This window comes from Symphodus melops, assembly GCF_947650265.1.
Source record: "Symphodus melops genome assembly, chromosome: 19".
In the NCBI taxonomy this organism is placed as follows: Eukaryota; Metazoa; Chordata; class Actinopteri; order Labriformes; family Labridae; genus Symphodus; species Symphodus melops.
Window position 1 is genome coordinate 1763429 of NC_136709.1, and position 19339 is coordinate 1782767.

The following is a 19339-nucleotide window of genomic DNA, read 5'->3' on the forward strand; positions in this document are numbered from 1 at the left end:
TTTCTGAATCTCTGTCATATGTGAAGAAAACGTTATTTCTGTGGGTACGCATGGCAGAAAAATAATAATGAAATCAATTATTTAAGGCATTAGTCATTCATTCTACTGAAAGCTGCTATAAGGGAGCTGTTCTGCACACGTGGCGTAGAGCAATTATGACAAAACAATTTGGAAATAGTACGATATGCATTCCCTGTGCTTCAGATTCTACATAATGTTTTGCATGCCATGAAACTGTGCAAACGAAACTTCAAGGAATTAATGAGCTGTTTAGTAAAGGACAACTTGTTCCCCTAAACCTGTTGGGAAAACTGTAGTGCAGACATGGTTTTGAGTGTATGAGCATTTGCCTGAATAGTGCATCAGTGACAGTTCTATTACCTTTTGAATACATGGGATATTAAAAAAAATGGCTGCCGCAAAAACAACCATAATAGTTCTTAATAATTCACTGTTAGACAGAGGTTACAAATTCATCCATGCAGGAGCTTCTGAGCTGAGCCCAGTTTGAGCTCACCAATCACAATGCTGTGAGTTGTTGTCTAGAAAAATAGAACCCAGTGAACAATGAGTTGAAATGTATACAAAGATATACTCCATGTTATTTTTCTTAGTGACCAATTCTGCCTAGTTTGTCTAATTGTTCTGTTTTTAATCGCTTGAGAATATTTGAACAACTGGTCTCTGTGAGGAGATCAGGGAACACAACTTTATGAAACCAAACAATATCCAATCATTCCACTTTTTAAAACAATATCAATAGCACGATGGCAAAGAGTGAATTCACTTTTTCTTTTTCTTTTTTTTTTAGTTTGATGGCATTATCTCCTCTGTTTGGACTGGAGTTTGACTTTTGCAAACATTTCTCGGGTCAAAGCTCTTAAAGCTGGGCTTATGTGTTCAATCAGAATTAGTTTAAATCCTTGAATTTCGAGCGGTTACATTTCCAACCACTGCAACTTTTTTAGCTTTGTACACTTTGCTAATTGTAATGTTAGCATGAGACCATTATGGCACAATTAACAGATAGAAAGGGAATAGGCAATAAGAAACCCAACACTTTACTGGTTGGCATCGAGTCAAAGGACAAATAAAAAAGATTTTTTGAAACGGACGGATTATGATTACATAGTTAGCCAACATAAAAAAACACTTGCTGTAACAGATAGTCATTAGCCTTTGTGTGAAGGCCACCAAAAGACTGCAACATTCAGGACTTTTATTAAACGATGGGATCCACCATTTAAAGGGCTTGTGCACAAGGTAAAAGAGGTTCTTGTTTATTCTATGTGGTCTCCTGTGCCTGATACAGGCAAGAACACACATTACCTTCTTTGCAAACAAGTCAAAGCAACTAGCAAGGGCTCAAAGGACATCAGGGTCTTCTTTCTCTCTTCTTGCTCTCAATTCACACCTTTACCTATGACCAAAACGTCTCCTGTAAAAGGATTTTGGGTAAGTGTCCATTTGCAGGGTGTCTCAGAAGGAACTTAGGCAGGAGCATCTGCTGTGTTGTTTATGTGGTTTGTTAAATGCCTCCCTGTGCATGTACCTAGATACGGCTGGTGTCCCCATGCCACCTTAGCTGTCAGCTGTGCTTAGGAACTGGTGGAAAGAACTGGAGCTAAGCTGGACACTGATGCATTTAATGATGCAACAGTTCTAAATGCTGGTTCAATGTAAAGCTCTTGGAAAATCTCAAATCATGAAATACACTATTAACTGTGAAGCCATTTAAAGGTACGTAATGGGCCTTGAGAAGAACCCTGAAAGGGATTTGCATAAACTTTGTCACACATTTCTTTGCCTGAAGGATACATAAAGGGTCTGTTTATTTGCCTGTGGAAAGGGACCAGTGTAAAGGCCCTTCATCATGTTTTGTTTACTGAAAGGTAACACTAAAGTAGTTCTGCTGCTGCCAGGGACTCGCATTATGTTGTCTCTATAACAAGATGACTTGAAACAGCCCTCATCTAATTTCTCTTTCTAAAACATTTCTTCTACATAAAAGTAGCAATCAGGTCTCATTATGCAATTAACTTCCCAATGGAGAACCATATGGGCATTTTTTTTATGCCATTGGGGCAACCAAGAAGGAATTTCCTTGCACATTCTTTTAGGAGCTTAAAAGCATATTTTTCAAGAATAAACACCATCCTTTAGCTGCCAAAATCAAAACCCTTTCAACAACTCCAAGAGCTTTAAAATGTATTTAATCCTACGGTGTGTGTCCACTTTCCAAAAATTGGAAGGAACAAACAACGGTGAAGCCTTGTCATAATTGGAGCCTAAAATATTTGTCCAAAGAATTCGACCAAAAGTCAGAGGTTTTTCAAAGTCAAAGGGGATAATCACCTTGGAATCATTAATGTTAAAGTCCAAAATACAAAACACTAATTCACTAGTAGTGGTAATTCTAGTGTAAAAACTTTAAGAAGTTTGAAGGTTGTAAAAAATGGGTTAAATTCCCATGAATAACCATGACACATTTTATGGATTTTTTTTTTTTTAGATTCCTGTCTCTTTTTTTTCCGGAATATTTAATTTGGTACATGGTAAAGACACTTTAGGGTCACCATGTTAACTTGGGATTTTCTACTTGGAACAATGAACAATGTGTTGGACAGACTGAGGGATACAATGACAACACTTATATGCGCAGTCAAGAAAAAAAAGGCACTGTTCATATTTTGTGTTTCTTTCTTTGCCGAACTTGTTGGTAGGTATTATTATCGCTGCTTAAAGTGCAGCTTGACCTCTTTGAAATGCTTGCAGTGGTCAGACTCCAGTTATGTTTTTGAGGCGGTGGTTTTTATAGATAAAGATAGCCTATCCAATAAACCAGATTGAAAAGCCCAAAAGCAGTTGGGAAGAATATTCGTGAGTAAGAATCGATCTTAGAAACCCGCACATGCATCCTGTTTTCGCGCCAAGCACCTGAGCGGCAGTCGTCGAAACAGCAGAAGAAGCTGGCACAGTCTTTTCCGTCCAAACACTCGTATGCATAGTCAGCCTCCTCGTGATATGGAACAATGTTGTTCATCTGCAGAAGGGATGTGCCAGGACGGATATTCACCATACTGGAGGATTTCTGTTGTGTGGAAAAAGAAAAGCCTCAAACATGTTACCATGACATTTAGGACATACAAACGCTAATAACCAGAGAAAATGAAGTGAAGCAATTATCTACCTGTGCATTATTGTTGGCTTTAGCTTTTTTGCTCTGTCTATTGCTTGTGAAGTAGTGCAGAGTGCCATACTCCATGAGAGCAGCGAAGGTGAAGATGAAGCAGACAGAAACAAAAAGGTCCATTGCAGTGACGTAGGAAACCTTGGGCAGGGACTTCCTGGAGATGGTGCTTAGAGTTGTCATGGTGAGCACAGTGGTGATACCTGAAGGGATTGTCGTAGAAAGCAGTTCATCAGTGGAACTGGAATGGGTTTTCTTTACATTCATTTTAGTCATTTTGTCTGAAGTGATACATTTGGCCGAATGTGTAACAGCCTAGGCACAAATCTGATAATGAATAGAGCAGGAAGTGTGGAAAACGAGAAGGGAACGAGATGATGGAAAGGAAGCAGCAGGTTGGACTTAACCCCAGCTGCCCATTAGAGGACTAAATCTTCTGTACTGTACATGGGGCCATGTATTACTTTTTTACAACCTATTGCTGATATACTGTAACTACTACCAAGCAAAGTAGGACATCTGTCCCAGCCTAATTCTGTAATCAATGTGAGAAATCAAACCTAGAGATGTGCGTGCTGGGACGGCATCTTTATTGATCCAGAAGGAGACCCAGGACAAGACCACGATCATGCTGCAGGGGATGTAGGTCTGGATGGTGAAGTAGCCCATTCGCCGACTCAGGTCAAAAAAGATCGTCATGATCACGTATTCTCCTAAAATTTTGAGGGTAGAAAAAGAGATGAAATGTTAACATGCTCAACGGGGAAATAAGATGTTCACAAATGTCATGTAAGGAAGGGTTGTATACTCAAAGGTTGAGATGTGTGGAACTCAAGTCACATTATGGTATGCTCTATTTAATTTTGTTGACTCTAAACTGTAATTTTAGAGCTTTAGAGTGAGCTGCTTACATAATGATAAGAAAAATAAATGTAAAGAATAGTGAACAAATAATTTTTGATTGGTCTGAACCATTGTAGCATCCCTTAAAGGCAGAGTAGATATTTTTTGAAAACTAGCATGATTTTCAAAGTAGCATCCTCTCCGTTCTCTATTCACTCACCCCCTCCCCTCTGTGCTCCCTCAAAAGCCACGCCCCCTCACTAACATGCTTAGTGACCATGGCCATTGGTCCAGAAGCGGATTTCAGCTCATGCTTTGAGTGTGGGCTCATACATGCATGGAGTAGAGAGCCTTGATTGGTTTATAAAACGTGTACCGAGTGCAGACATTGGTTGAAGTTTTTATGTGTTTACAAATGCTACAGGTAAAATGGAAATGTGTTTTTAATTACTGTCAGGACCTAAAGACAATTTCAACCAAAATCTTAAAAAGTGTGAAGAAATTATCTAGCCTGTCTTTAAGTGTATATACATAAATGGACAATACATTTACTTGTATTTCCATTTTCTAGTTTGACATTGTTAACATCGAGGAGTTGGGCTTTATGACCTACTGCAGCTAGTATGTAGATATTTTGGCTTCACCTTTTTGAAAAGCAGTTGTGTGTCCATCCTTTTTTATAAGAAAATAAATAAATGTGCCACCAGTGCAGCACAAGAAAAAAAAAAAGATTGATTTCACAATGTTAAATGATTCACGGCTTCTAAACCTGAATTGTGAATATTTATATTCATCATTGCCTCACCGAGAAACTGAAGACCGGCAACATATGAGCAGACGAGCTCTCTCACCTGATTGGGTGTGGGCCACATCAGTGGTGTTCCTCATCCCGACAAAGGCAAACTGGTAGAGCCTCCAGTACCGCTGGTCTGCCACTTCCACTGCCCGTCTCTGCCACCTGTACATGATCTCATTCTTGGGATAACCATCTGGAAAATGGGGAATCAAGAATGCATACACTTTATTGAGGCCTTAAATATCCAATAAGGAGCTCATATCTGCCATTCATTGAAATGAACATCAAGAGGGAACATTGCATCATGGCAAGGCAAAGGAGAGCACTGAAGATGGATAGAGCCAGCCCAGTGTCAATGAATATCTTCAAATGAGCAAAATCCCTTGAAAAGCAATTTACCAACTGTGCATGGGCGAATCTATTCCTCTGATTGAAATAGAAAGTTATTCTTGTGCGGTGAGCTTTTGCTTCCTCCCAGTGAGGATACTTTGAAGGAGAAAAGAAGCTCCCTTTTGTAACCTTTAACCTTTGGTTTGTTGGTGGCACAACATTTTATACTAACTCAAGCCTTTAATGCTTCACAGTTAGAGAATAGAGGCCTATCTTTGCAATGTTTGAAAAAGTATTCAGTAAGTATTCAATACTCACAGTGGATTTTTTCCTACAAGTTGTCATACCTTAATACAAGTGTTTTCAGTGTGATCTACAATGAAGATTGCCTTCTGATAGGGCACTTGTGTCACTGTAGGAAACAATCAGACTTTCTTAAATTATTATAATATGACGTATCTTACGAGCTAGTGTCAGTAATGAACCTAAGCTCAGGGTCTATTTGAGTTGTAGTGATATTATCGCCTCGTAATGGTGGCTCAAGCTTACATTTTCGAAGCAACAGGGGAGCCTTAAGGTCTTTGTATTTGTTTAGCCTTTTTCATTAGTGCCCATCTGATGACATTTTGTGAGACTGGGCTCGCTCTGAAATTTGTCCTCAACTCCATGAAATGGTCTTTGCATTTTTCACCAGCATGTGGACGATTGAGATCATGACAAGACACGAGACGCTAAAGCACAATGCAGGAGACGAATGACGGATGACACAGACAGCATGAATCAGACTGGGAGAGGGTGCATAATTCATTCGGACTGTCAGAGAAAATGGGACTGGGTGACCTCCTCTCTCTGCTGGTGGAGCAAATGACAGATTGGTACAGGCTGAGAGAGGGCAGCCTCAAGCAGATGGGCCATTTGGCAAGGAAAAGGTACAAGGGTTTAGCAACTATGCTGGCCCAAAAAATAAAGCCCCTCTCAGTGGGCAAGCTACTGAAGTTGAAGTCGAGATGGCAATTAAAATAATGAGAGGGGAACATGTTTCGACCACCTACAGCTTGAAAACTCCAGTGGACACGAGTGCTCATCCATTGGAAAGTTATGCAGCTTAAGGTAACACTCCGCATTAATAGTCAACCTGACAGAAACAGAATTGTGACAGAGAGAGAGCAAGACTCAGGGTTGTTTGTTTCCCTTCCGAAGTGTAGATGAACATATTAAAGTACTTCACGTCATGTCTGTAATTACACCAAACAAAAAAACCAAGGACAGTTTGATATCACTTAAACAGATCAGGTCAGATAACTACATGGGAAGAATGTAGTGCACACACTAAAGCTGCACAAACAACAGAAGATTTAGAAGATTTGATAGGTTAACAGTTTTAAAGGGACTACCAGTGAGGGGAGAAAAACTGGGTGAGAAACTGTCCTACCTCAGTGTGTACATGACCCTTCCATTGCTCCACAACCTCAGGAGGCGGTTGGGCGTGGTGATCCAATGGGCATCTGATTTGCGAGAATTCCTGAAGAAGGTGTCGGGAATCCAAATTTTGCCTACCATGTTACTGTTGAGCATGAGAACCTTCATGGTGCTGTTGAACTTCAGCCGGCTGTCGTACCATGTTTGGGCGAAGAAGATGTCAATGGTGTATTCCTGTGACAGGAAAAGCATGAAAATACCGCCAATTTAAAACAACTAATTGCCAACTCAAACGTGACATCATTAGTGGATGTTCCAAAGTCACCAGGACAGAAATGTAAATCTTGATCAGAGGGCGGTATCCATACAGGATCATACAATATTGTAGGGTTGGGTTTAATATAACACCATGTGATTGGCCCTCTACCACAGCTGCAACTCATACAGACTGTGTAGTGTGGTATAGAGAAGTGTCATGTTTTTAGATTAGTTAGAAGTTTTGACGTGTGTGCAGACATAATTTGGATGAGTGATCGTGGCGTTGGATTTTGTGCAGCAGCTGAAAGAATCGAATGACTGAAAGTGTAATAAATAGGCTATGAAATGCAGACGCCTATTGGTTTCTGTTTCACTTCAACATTACTGGTAATGTTCTTTTTAATTATTCAAACCATGCCCAGCTCTAATTTTACCCATGAGGGATTGGGGAAACCATTATTACAAAGATTTGGCTTCTAGATACAAAAAAATAAATAATAAAACACACAAAGAGGCTGAAAACTTTTCAAACGACATCATGTCCATGATTTCAGGGGGCACACAATCCAACAACTGAAATACACACATCCATTTTTAATAATGAGCCGTTTCTCTCTGTTTTTTGTCTTCCTCTTGGTTGAAAACTGAATGTTGACACCGTGCATTGTAAAGATTTTTGAGAGACTGAATCTAAGAGCTTCCAGCTTGAGTTTCTTATCTTTTTATTGTAGTCCCGAGAGGTGGATTCTAATCATGTCCTAATACTATATCAATGTGGCCTCCTCCATTGATGAATTAGCATAAGTAAATGTAACAAGAGGAAAGAAGGGCAGGCAGTCTCACCATGTTGATGGGGTCAACTGGTCCAATGCTGTTGACGTAGACGGCTGTTTCAATCACTATCGGCCTCACTGAAACACAAAGGAAGACATACTGTGTTGACAAAGACTGCATCAACATGTTTGTACATGTTTTTAGTGGATGTCCAAAGAGATGTCTGTCTGTCTCATCAACCTTAATCACTAAATAAGCCCTGACAGGGAACTGCATTTTATCCGCCTGTCATCACCAGATAACCTAAAATGCCATGGTCCAGAATTGTCCACAAATTTAATCTGTTTGTATTATTATTTTTTTTTTTTTTTTACATTTAAGTTGCCTTCAAGTTTGCATATTTTAAAGGTGGTCATCTTTTGCATTGTTGGTGCTTTCAAATGACAACCGGACCAAGGAAAGAGACGCTTCAGTTCCTTTTGCCAATCCGACCAATGATCAAACTTTTCTTTACCCATGACCATCAAGCTTACTGAAACATTTGTAAACACTCTTACTTTGAAAACCAGATGCATAAACAGAGCTACAGGTGATCTAAATCATTTGAGGTAGGAACATCCTGATGTTCTTGTTTCATGACAAATTAGCAAAATGTATTTTCTACTGGATGTGTTGTTTACTGTAACACACGGTGTATCGCTGTTATATCTTATTTAAAAAGTCAACGTCAAGAGTACCAAACTGAATTTAAGTTAAGTCATACACAAACGTTGACATCCCAAAGAAACTTGCGGCAATTGTGATTACACTTCTAAAAGAAAATGTTTCTCTTTCTGAATATAATTTTTCATCAAGGAGAGGATTGTAATAACTTCTTTCAGTGCAGTTTCAAATGAACTCCTGAAAAACACAAAAACACACACTCCGCTCATGACCATGAACACGCTTCTTTTGAACTCCCTGTTTTCTCTTAGAGCTGTTCTTTTGTGAGTTTGAACAAAGGACATATCCGGAGGATGAACTTGACTTGCCTCCGATGTCGGGCCGCAGTTTGTTGTCGTATCCCAGCAGCAGCTTGTTCAGGATCAAAGTCACATCGCTCTCATAGACCTTCGGCGATAACACCCAGGTCTTGTTTATGGGCACGTCTTCATAGTCCTCGTCGTCCTGTTTGCTGGGGCTGATTGCAGCACTGCGGAGAACAAACAAAGAATCACAAACTGAGGCTACGTCCATTTCTGTACGACCCAACCCATGATGCATCTCTTAAACTCAGCCGAGCAGTTTAATGCCAAACCAGCATCAGGCCTCTATGCATCAAGACAACTGGAGCTTTGATTTTCCAGCTTTGGATGTGAATGTGTAAGTTAAGAGTTTTGTCTTTCTTAAAAGCATAGGAGAATAAAATAGTTTTAGTTTCTTCGACTGCAGAAGAAGCGAACTGAGAGATCTGTTGGTTCGGGCATGTAATATACCTTCTGGACTTTTGGGTAGATCTGCTTTGCACTATAATTTCTGGACCTGTATGTGTGATCTTCTACAAGACTGATTTGTTGTGAATGGCTGAGATTTCTGTTTTAAATCTACAGTGATGCCATCTGTAAACAATACAAGCTCTGTTATTTGAATGACTGATAAAACAGAAAGTACAGAAGCTGAACCCCCCCCCCCCCCCCCCCCCCCCCACTGATTTTCAGTCGTATGTTTAACACCAGTGGTTGCCAGGAGAGAAAGACAGGAAGCAGCGGTGGTCCATTCATATTCAGGGGTCAGTAAATATTGATTTCTCAACAAGACCTTTTGGCTTCTCACAAAAGTTGCTTTCATGTCTCTTACAAGCACACAGAGAGCAGAGGAGGTGACACTGTCATGCTTAAAAGCATTGGCGACATTCTTTACCAAAATGTTTCCAATGTATTTGTGCAATTAAAGACGTTGTGCCGGAGTCAGCCTGCATACACTAATAACTAAGAAACCACCCATCTTGTGGCTTAGTTTTCTTTTTTTGTTGCAATGGTTTCCAAACAGGTATCAATACAGTTTTTACCATCATGGTTTTCATCAGTCTTAAAAAACACAGACTGAATCTGAGGAGTTACACATACAAAGGGCGAGGACCCTTTTACGCAATAATGGTGACGCTGGAGGGACTCTTCAAGGACGAAGCGGCTGATTTTGCTTCTAAAGCTTCTGCGTTTGTTTTGTGCTTGTGTCAGCAAACAACACGACACACAATCATCTGTCTCTGCAAACACAAAGCTATCTGCTCTGTGATCACTGGAATACATTTAAATAAAAACCTTTTTTCAATCATTTTTTCGACATTGTGAAGTTGAAAAAAAAAAATATTCAAACACACGACATCAGAGGACTAAGACACTCACAAACACAGGGGGTTTAAAACAGCCAGCATGCTTAATGAATCCAACGCAGTGTGGGATATTCTTGGAGTCAAATCCAGCTGCTACAGTTTTATGTGTTTCTTGTTGCCTTGCCTTGTGTATTACAGGCTGTATAGTCCACACGGCTGAGCTCTGTCTGTCTGTGCCAAAGTGCTTCACTGCCTTTTCCCTGTTAATGAACACCGACCTGATACTGTACAGAGACCTGAGGACTTGGCATTCAGCCAAGGCTTCTAATACAAAGGACACGACCTCCACCGAGGCTGCAGAAACCCACCCCCCTTATCTCTGCTGCGAACCTGAAAACACAAATTACACTGTACAAAAAAAACATGCTGAGTTCACTGAACATGAAAAACTGCACCTTTCTCTGCAATTTTGCTGCACCGGAACGAGAATAATGATTGTTGTGCTTTCAGTGGAGCTCAGTAGGTTGCTGGTTTCCTTTGGACCAACGTGCTTTGCGTCAACACAACTTCTTAATTCACAGCTGATCTTAATAGCAACATATTTGCTTAGCATGCACATCTGGTCCATCAAGGTAAAACAAAAACATGGCGATCAACCCATCATCCCATGAGGAACAGGGATGATCGGTCTGAACCCTAAACCTTGCTGTATAGAAGAAGACTCTTTTACTTTAGCTTTAACGTTCACGCAATTCTAAATGACAAATCTCTGACAACTTTCTGGGACTTTAATCAGAAGAATTGTGCATTGAAACTGCATGACTTGGCTGTAAGTGCCCTGTAAAAGGAGAGTGCAGCGTGCATGCTCGTTGGATTCACAGATGTTGTTTCTTACAGAATCAGCTGTCCAGGTTCAGCTTCTATGAATCTGAAATGTGGTAAAAGTTTCCCCACTGTGCTGCAGTGGTTGTTACTGTTTCCTCACAGCGGGGAGGTTCCTGGTTTGAATCCCTGTCTGGAAGGAGTCTCTCTATGGAGTTAGCATGTTCTCCCAGTGCATGTATGGGTTCTCTTAAGGGAGTCCGGCTTCCTCCCACAGTCCACAGACATGCTTGTTAGTTTCACTGTTGACTCTTATATTCCCCTCTGAGTGTGAGCGTGGCTGACTGTCGTTTCTATAAGTCAGCCCTGTGAGTGTGCCCAGTGGCAGCTGGGATCGGCTCCAGTTGCCTGGGGAAGGCAGTATAGATGATGGACTGATTGAAACCGTTTCTAGAGGTTATCTAAAGCACTTTCATGGAGGCTGAACTGAAAGTGACCCCCAGAAATTCTTCAAATAGTCCCTCACTGGACAAAAAGATGTCCCTCAAAGTGAGAGCAGGATGTGGATCTGAGCAGTGAAACGTGTTCACAGCTGCCTCGCTGCTTTGAATTTCTTCTTTTTTACAGCTTTACCCGGTCCCCAGATGTAACTATGAGGAGAACATTATCACGACTGGAGAAAAACAAACACTGCAATAAAGGAGAATTATCTGTTCCTTTTCTTTTAATTGGCTCAGTGGACGTTTAGTTTGCAAAGATTTGATCACAGGTGCTGTGATGGAGCATGTTGTACTTGATTCCTTTTTAAGACCTGACTTCTAAAGCTCTCAGATTACGTGTCTGCTTCACTTTATTGAGTTCAACGTGAAGTCTGGAGTTTAAAGGGAGTAAAGTCCACAGAGAGGGAGGTTGTAGAGCAGCAACATGCACAGCCCCTGTTCCAGATGTGTATTTAACTGCCTTTATATTTCTGGAAAATGTTGGGAGTTTCATCACTTAGTTCATTACAGTCTGACTTCTCATGTGAGGTCCATCTCTGGCTCACTGTAACACACCGGGGACACCGCTTTCAGCGCTGAGCCGTGGCGGTTTCTGCTCGAGTTCAGCTCGAGTTTAAACGCTCACACTGCAAAGTTTCACCAAATCTCCCCGCTGGAGCCCTGGAGGCTTTCTTTTTCTTTTTCAAAAAAAGGACGAGTCACTGATTCTGTAACAGTTCAGTCTGTCTCTGCAAGTTCTTCTGCAGACACTTTCCTCTGCTGTAATCTGTTCTGTGTAATGTGTCTGCAAAGGCTCACTTTTAAACCAACACAGCTTTGCTGCAACCGCCGATCAGCAGGTGCAAAGTTAAACCTGAAGGTTCCCTGAGCTGAGACACTGCACAGCAACCATTTACTGCACGAACAGAAGAGTGAGGGAAACAGTGTAATGACTCACAAGATGCTGTTCACCTTGAAAATAAGAGGCGCCACATTTTATTTTAAGAACCCATGTTAATGGACAATTAGCCGTGCACACACGTCACCTGTGTTATTCATTTATTGCAGACTTTACAGAGAGAGTGTTCATCAATGCATTTGTCCATCGCTCCTCCAGTGGATGCACGTCAGTGAAGAGAGGCAGATAATACATGATGGATGAACACAGATAACCTTAAGAAGCTTTTTCCATCCATCCATTATCTAAGGTGTAGATCAAAACTGTAAACTCTGCCTGCAAAGACAGCTGATGCTACGTTTCTCACACAACCTCATTTGTCCGTGTCCACTTTTAATTACTTTTCGATACAATTGACACTTTGTGTCTTCAACGTCGCGTTCAAGGTTTCTGCCTGGTATAATTGTTGCTGCATGTCTTCAGAGGCTGCAATCCTAACAACCCATATCCCAGCCTCCACGTGGTATATATGTACCCACCAGCTGTCCACCATGTTGACATGAACCCTGTCGCTCATGACTTCTTCCACACAAGACTATCTCAATATTTGTCTCCATAAATACATGTTTTTGCATGTTTAAATTAGGTAGATCATTTTGACTTGGTCATTTTATAAGTAGCTCCCATGCCAAAACAGTGTGAGCACCCTTGCTGTAATGGGCGAAGCCTGAGTGATATCGCCCATCTGTTGCTGCAGCGGGATCTGGAGGCTCATCAGCAGCAGCCGCCATGCTAGACATCCAACCCAAGTTAACGACAGGCTGAGAGCTGCAGCTGAGGCGGGTTTTAAACCTCTTGACAAACATTTATTGTTCTCATAATCGAAATGGACCAGACCTTTTTTTGGACCAGGCTCTTAATGTGTTTATTGTTGTAAAAACACATTATTATTATTTTTGGCTGTGCTGTGTATCTGCCTGCATGTCATTAATGCAGGTCCACAGGTCCTGCTTGTGCACGTTTGTGGTTCAGGCCTGTGTGTTTGAGACGTCTCCTGAATAGCAGAATCACAATCTGGGATTATAAAGTTAAAAAAACCAAAAAAAAACCAATGCTGCACTGATTGGCTGCCGGAAGTCAAACGTGCAACCAAATTTTGGTAAGCATGTATTTTACCTCTTCTAGTTAAAATTAACCTTATGTCGCTGTGGTAACCAAACAGTCAGACCATATCTAGATTAAACAGGGTTAAACTAAAGGGGTTAGTGTGGATTTAGGACAGATTTTACACTTGGTGCAACAGGAGACAGGACTTTGACCCCCAGAGGCTAAAAATGAAGACAACCTTGTCCTCTGATTTATTAAAGGAAAACAGAAGGAACTGGTTGGCTTTGATTAAATACAAATCAGATGGAGGTTAAATAATTTTCACCTTCATTTTGCCAGACATAATGATAGTTAATTTGATATTTCACAACAGATTGTAGTCCTGCAGGGCTGAGTTTAATCATTTCTTTGAAGCCTAACCTGACAGAAAAAAAAAATGCAGAATGAATATTGAATAAAGAAACACAGCGTTCATCACTTCAACATTTGCACAGATTTCATCAGGAAATGTTCTAAGGCCTGTCCCCCAGTGACCGACTGACACATAGAGGTTTCCTCGAGCTAAGGCAAATGAAGATCTGGGTCTCTAGAAGGACCTAAATCATCCATCATTCCTCTGTCGATAACCATGTGACAGTAAACACCTGTCCTATAGACCAGGCCTGAGGACGAACGCAAAAACACGCACAGTTTAGTGAAACGCACACATGTGGCCCAAGGTTGACGAATTCTAGCAGTCGGGCTGCAGCTCAAACAATGACACTCTGTTCTGAGATACATAGGCTCCAACATGCTGCATGAACGCAACGATCCCAGAGAGCAACATCTGCAGCCAAAACAACCTTTCACATCTCATGATGGAGACACTCCGGCTCCTCCACATCCACACACACAAACACACACACACACACCTACCAGAGTCCGAGCAGAGCGAAGAACAGCCAGGGGTTCATGGCTTGGTCCCGCACCGACCTGACAAAGTGCCGCTTCATCCTCCAATCTTCAGCCGAGAAACGATCGACCTGTACCGGACACAGTCAAGGGGAAAGGGGCGCCTTCTTTCAGCCGGTCGCTTCTTAACGCAGCCGCTCAGGGTTAAATGCATCTACGGAGGAATGTGAACGCTGCGTCCATGCTGTGTGAATGTGTGTGTGTGTGTGTGTGAGAGAGAGTGTGTATGAAGGGGGAGGACGTCTGCTGCTGATACCGGGGAGCTGACTCTGCTCTAGTCCATCTGCAGTGCCGCTAACAGGCTGCTGTCACGCACACCGACTCATGCTTGTAGTCTAGATGTGTATCCTTATTTAATATTATTTACACATGTTTATGTTTTTTTTGTTTTTTTTTAAACACACTGGATCTGTGTATGCAGATGCAGCCTCATTCACCTGCAGCTGCTGTGTAATCCTCTCACACTGCAGGAGCTCAACAACATGCTCTGTACTGGAAGCCAGCGAGCTGCACACAGAAGCATCAGTCCAAGGTGACTCCTAGATATGAAGGAACGCGTCCAAACACCATCATCATTTTCTCGTTTTTACCTTGTGATGCTCTAAATACACCTTTTGCACTGATGGCTCTTTTTTGTAGAAGATGCTTGGCTGAGTTGTTTTTGATGCCGCTGCATTAATGACTGATTGTAAGAGGAAATCTAAAAGCCAGCAATATAGGAGCTGATAGCAAGAAGAAAATGTGCAAATATTGTGAATACTTGAGAAAGATAGCTAGGTTGCTCACTGGGGCTCAGTACGGTGGCTGAGATGGGCAAATGCTTGGCGACAGCCTAAACCACTCACATTAGAGAAAAGACGCAGCAAATCAGAAGTGATGCAAATTCAAAAGCGTGTAAAAGTCCAAAAAAAATAAATAATAATATTGCAAAGACTAACATGGTGTGCAAATGAAAAGAAACTGGTGCAAATAGTCAAGAGAACCACATTAAAGGCAAACATCCTGCAAACACGACGATGAATCACAAAGACACAAATTCATGAAAACAATTACAACCAACACCGTTAATCAGTATTCAAGAGAAGAACTCTGTGCGCTCAGTGGAATAGTTTATTATGAAAGAGAAATACGAGGAGCCAACAAGGAGATTTTAAGTGAGTCGGGCTCAGACCTCTACATATATAGGGGTCAAGAGAGCTGAGCGGGTGGGAGTCTGTCAGAGCCCTGAGAGGCCTGGAGCCGGATAGTGCAAGCTGCAGGGTTAACTCTGTCACCTGTAGGAGGTCTGCAGCTTGCGCCCTCTGCTCAGAGTCACCAACAACGAGTGAAGAGTGCTGTGTTGTGAAACAAAGTGCAGCGATGGCAGAGGGTTCTAATACCATGTTTGATTGCTGTATGGTGTGCAAAAGGCCCTGATGTCTGCAGTGATGTGTTGCCAAGTTTTATGCTGGAACTTCGGCTCAATCTCAATCAAGAGGCAGAGCTGACCTGCATCTCATGCTGCAAAAACACCACTGTTAAGTTAGCTTTTTAATTCTCTCGTGTTGGATTTTTCCTGCATCGACATAAAAATGTGAAACATTTCAAATGTAGAATAACGTCTCTCTTTCCTCAGATGCTTTTCAAGCTCCACTTAGTGTCTGTTTTGATTTATTTCATCCATGCCATCACCAGTATAGTGCCATCCTGCGTATTACTGAACCATTAGCATGGCTAATTATTGTTCACCCAGCGTCTGAGGAATATATTATTTAGCTTGGATGCATTTGAAATCACACACTTAATGAAAATGTGCTTTTATTTTCACTTTAGTCGCCTGCTAGTCCGAGCTCTGCGAGATGAAGACAAAATGTGGACGCCGTCGTCTTAATGGGATCCACAGCGTTCTTTGTCTCTGGGTTTCACTGTCAGCAGTTCGGATGAGTCGACGAGATGAATATCTGTCAGAAAAAAGATCAAAATGTCTCTTTGACGCAACTCTCGTTACAGTTTCCATCCTCACATGAAAGAGGAGGAAGTGAGAAGCGCAGCACCTCACACTGCAGGGTTGATTTTTCACCGTGAAGATTTCAAAGGACAACGTTTGAAATCCCACTCGGAGTAGAACCGGTGAATTCAGCGTCCTCTGACAACATCTCAGTGTACGGAAGGGATCTTTCTCAGCCTGGAGTTTGACTCAACTACAACCAGGGTCATGTTTAGGTTAGCTTTATCATCAAGGAGATATTTTTTCAGGATTGATTTCACACTAAAACGGGCTACACACTCGACGCTTTTCAAATCCTAACCGAGCAAAATCGCTGACTGTGATGCTTGATCGACCTTCTGTTTATTGCTCAGCTGTTTTCCCATGACGTGCCTGACATTTAATAAGTTTTATCTCAGCTGACGTCACAGCTGTTTGGAGCTGATGAAAGTTCATGTAAAACCTCAAAGTGTCAGTCAATGCTATGAGTCTGCTCTCATGTCTTCTGCTGTGTGTAGAGCAACAAGTGCTTTAGTCTCTACTGGAGGATGAAATCAGTAAATCACAATGAATGTCTTTCATGAATCTATTAAATATTTAAAATCATAGCAGGGGGGATATCTATGAGTGTTATGCAGGTCGGTGAAGTGTGTGTCTCTGGAGGATGACTAGACTCCACCTGCAGCTCTCTCGTGTTGAAGAAATCCGAATGAAGGAAAGCAAGCAGCCGGCGTGGGACGATGGAGAAGAAACGAGCCGCAGCAGGTCGTGAGAGTGAGGAGACTCCAAACTTAGCTCCAAGCTTGAAATCAACTCCAAGAAACACATTACACATTATCAAATTAACTATTGAGACCTGAACTTCCTTGTGGGGAAAGACCTTATCGCCGTTGCTTAGCAACCGTATCATCTAATTGTCCATGCCTGATTAGCATGAAGGAGACGATATGAGAGAAACCAATTAGGTGAAATCTCTCACGCTCTTTTCATCATATCGCCTCGTCTCAGCACTTCTGCTGATCCACCACCGCACACCAATCCTCCTTCAATAAACATCCAAGCGCACAATCTCCTGAAAGGCTTCTATTCCCTGTTCTGATCATCTGTGCGATTCTTTCTGATAATTATACATCATGTCAAGGATCCGCTCTGCGTTACTTGTCAGACTTAACGTATTAAGAGTCGTTAAAAGGCAAAGTGCCACCATGTCACGCCGTCATGCTATTCATTCTTTTTTTTTCATTTGGACATTGTTATTTTATCGACATTTCTAGTTGATGAGAAAAACAAACGTGAAAAGAAAAAGAAAAGACGGCAAAATTCTATGACACTTGTTTTTGATAAAATAACAATGAATGCAGGTAATTAAGTGAAAAGGACCGTTTTTTTAGAACAACCACACAAAAAGAACAAAGCTGAAAATTTTTTTTATCTGACACCTAAAGTTCACTTGCACTACATAGATGTAGGGATGATAGATAGCCCAGCGGTTATAACGTCCGCTCCCAATACGGAATTTATTTATTGGATTTTCCATTTGTTGCTGGTGAAGAATAGACAAGCCTAGGACTTCTTCCCTTTTCAAACAAGTCAAATGTGTATTATATTCAAATTGGCTTTATTATTTTATTTTATTTCTGTTATTTTTTTCCATCCATTTATTCATTTTTAATCATGTAATTAAATAAAGAATAAAGAAGCTGCTTCATTGCCAAGGACATTTACATCGACTTGTCTTGGGTGTATTGGTGCAAAAATAAGTACTGAGATAAAATAAAATATGAGAAGCGATTATCAATTTATAAAATAGAATTTAAAAGATGTGAAATATGAATAATAAAAAGCACACAATGTAAAAAAAAGGTGCATGAAAGATTGAAACAGTTTGAGCCTTCACATGACTGTAATGTTTTCTGCTCTGGGGGGCTGATGAGAGTCTGTGTTATGTGTGTGTGTGGGGGGGGTGGGGGGGGGCATTGTGGGGGCTGACAGCTGAGGAGAAGAAACTGTTCTTCTGTTCTTGTGATGAGAGATTTTGGTCCTGATGGGCTGCAGGAGAGACTCAAACAGTCCATGTGCAGGGTGAGAGGGGTCGGCCACCATCTTACCTGCAGGCCTCAGAGTCCTGCAGGTGTGCAGGTCGTGGAGAGATGGCAGATAGCTATCCGCTGTAACTATCGTTACTCTGAAAGGGTCGACATGACCTAAAATCAGCCTGAATCACAAACTGTACTACCCCTCAGCATTAGCTCCCATTAGATCACAATGTGCGACAGTGGTGCGTTGGTATTTGCTTACAGGAGCAGAGTCCCGTCCTGCTGACTGCGGCAGCACAGAGCCCCGAGGTGAAGAGGTAGATTATCCACACATGATAAAAACCATTGTGAGCGTGCTTGCATCCTCGGGGTCGCTGCTGCAGCTGAGATTAAGTTTTTAGATGTGAGCGGTGCTGCCGGGCGTGTACAGCTCATCGGAGGGCTGACGGTGGCATTTCACTTTCCAGCGAGAGGCTGATTTTGTGTCAGAGGTACAGTGTGTGATAGGAGCGAGCTGCTTATGCTAATTGCTTTGATGATTTCCAAAACAAAGATGGAATAATTAATGACGATATGATCAAGTGATGTAATCAGAAAGAGCACAGTAATTGTGACATTTTTATTCTAATTAGAACCTGATTGCTCGGATGCATTTCTGATGAGAGTAACCTTAATCTCTCCGACTTCATTCTCCCTGAGACCCAACACGTGACCACAAACAATGAGAGATTCAAGAGTTTTGTTCCAGCGGTGTGTGGAGAGAATATTAATGAACACACCAACAACCAGAGTCCTGAATCTAGAATCTGGAAATCTCACACACTCAGGATCGTGTAAGCGTATATTCCTGGGAGGAATGATTAGCAGTAGTGTTTTGTATTTACATCTTTTTTATTGAAGCTTTGCAGGTAACGAACCCATTGAGATCAAGATATCTGTCACGAGTGTGACCTGTGGCCAAGAGGGCAGCACAACACGTCATGAATAAACATGAGCTGATGAAGAGACTGTTCTCAAAGATAAGAGCGACAATAATTAAAACGGGCAAATTCGTGTGATCGCAGATTTTTTTTTTAAATTCAAGCACCGTCCAATGGTCTCGCATTTTTCGTCATTTCAGATCAAAGGCTTTAAGTCAAATCTTGCAGTTTCAGGCTTT

General features: G+C 41.6%; 1 protein-coding gene across 1 annotated transcript; it reads right to left on the bottom strand.

The window, feature by feature from the left end:
• Positions 1–1619: 1619 nt before the first annotated feature.
• On the bottom strand, positions 1620–14480 carry gabrg1 (gamma-aminobutyric acid type A receptor subunit gamma1). The gene is made up of 9 exons (XM_079370523.1): positions 14143–14480; positions 8638–8802; positions 7680–7743; positions 6592–6812; positions 6212–6294; positions 4885–5022; positions 3751–3903; positions 3191–3393; positions 1620–3091 (listed from the first exon to the last, which is right to left on the bottom strand). Exons 1-9 carry the CDS (start codon positions 14217–14219, stop codon positions 2813–2815), a joined length of 1383 nt encoding a protein of 460 aa, XP_079226649.1. The 5' UTR covers positions 14220–14480; the 3' UTR covers positions 1620–2812.
• Between the last annotated feature and the right edge of the window lie 4859 nt (positions 14481–19339).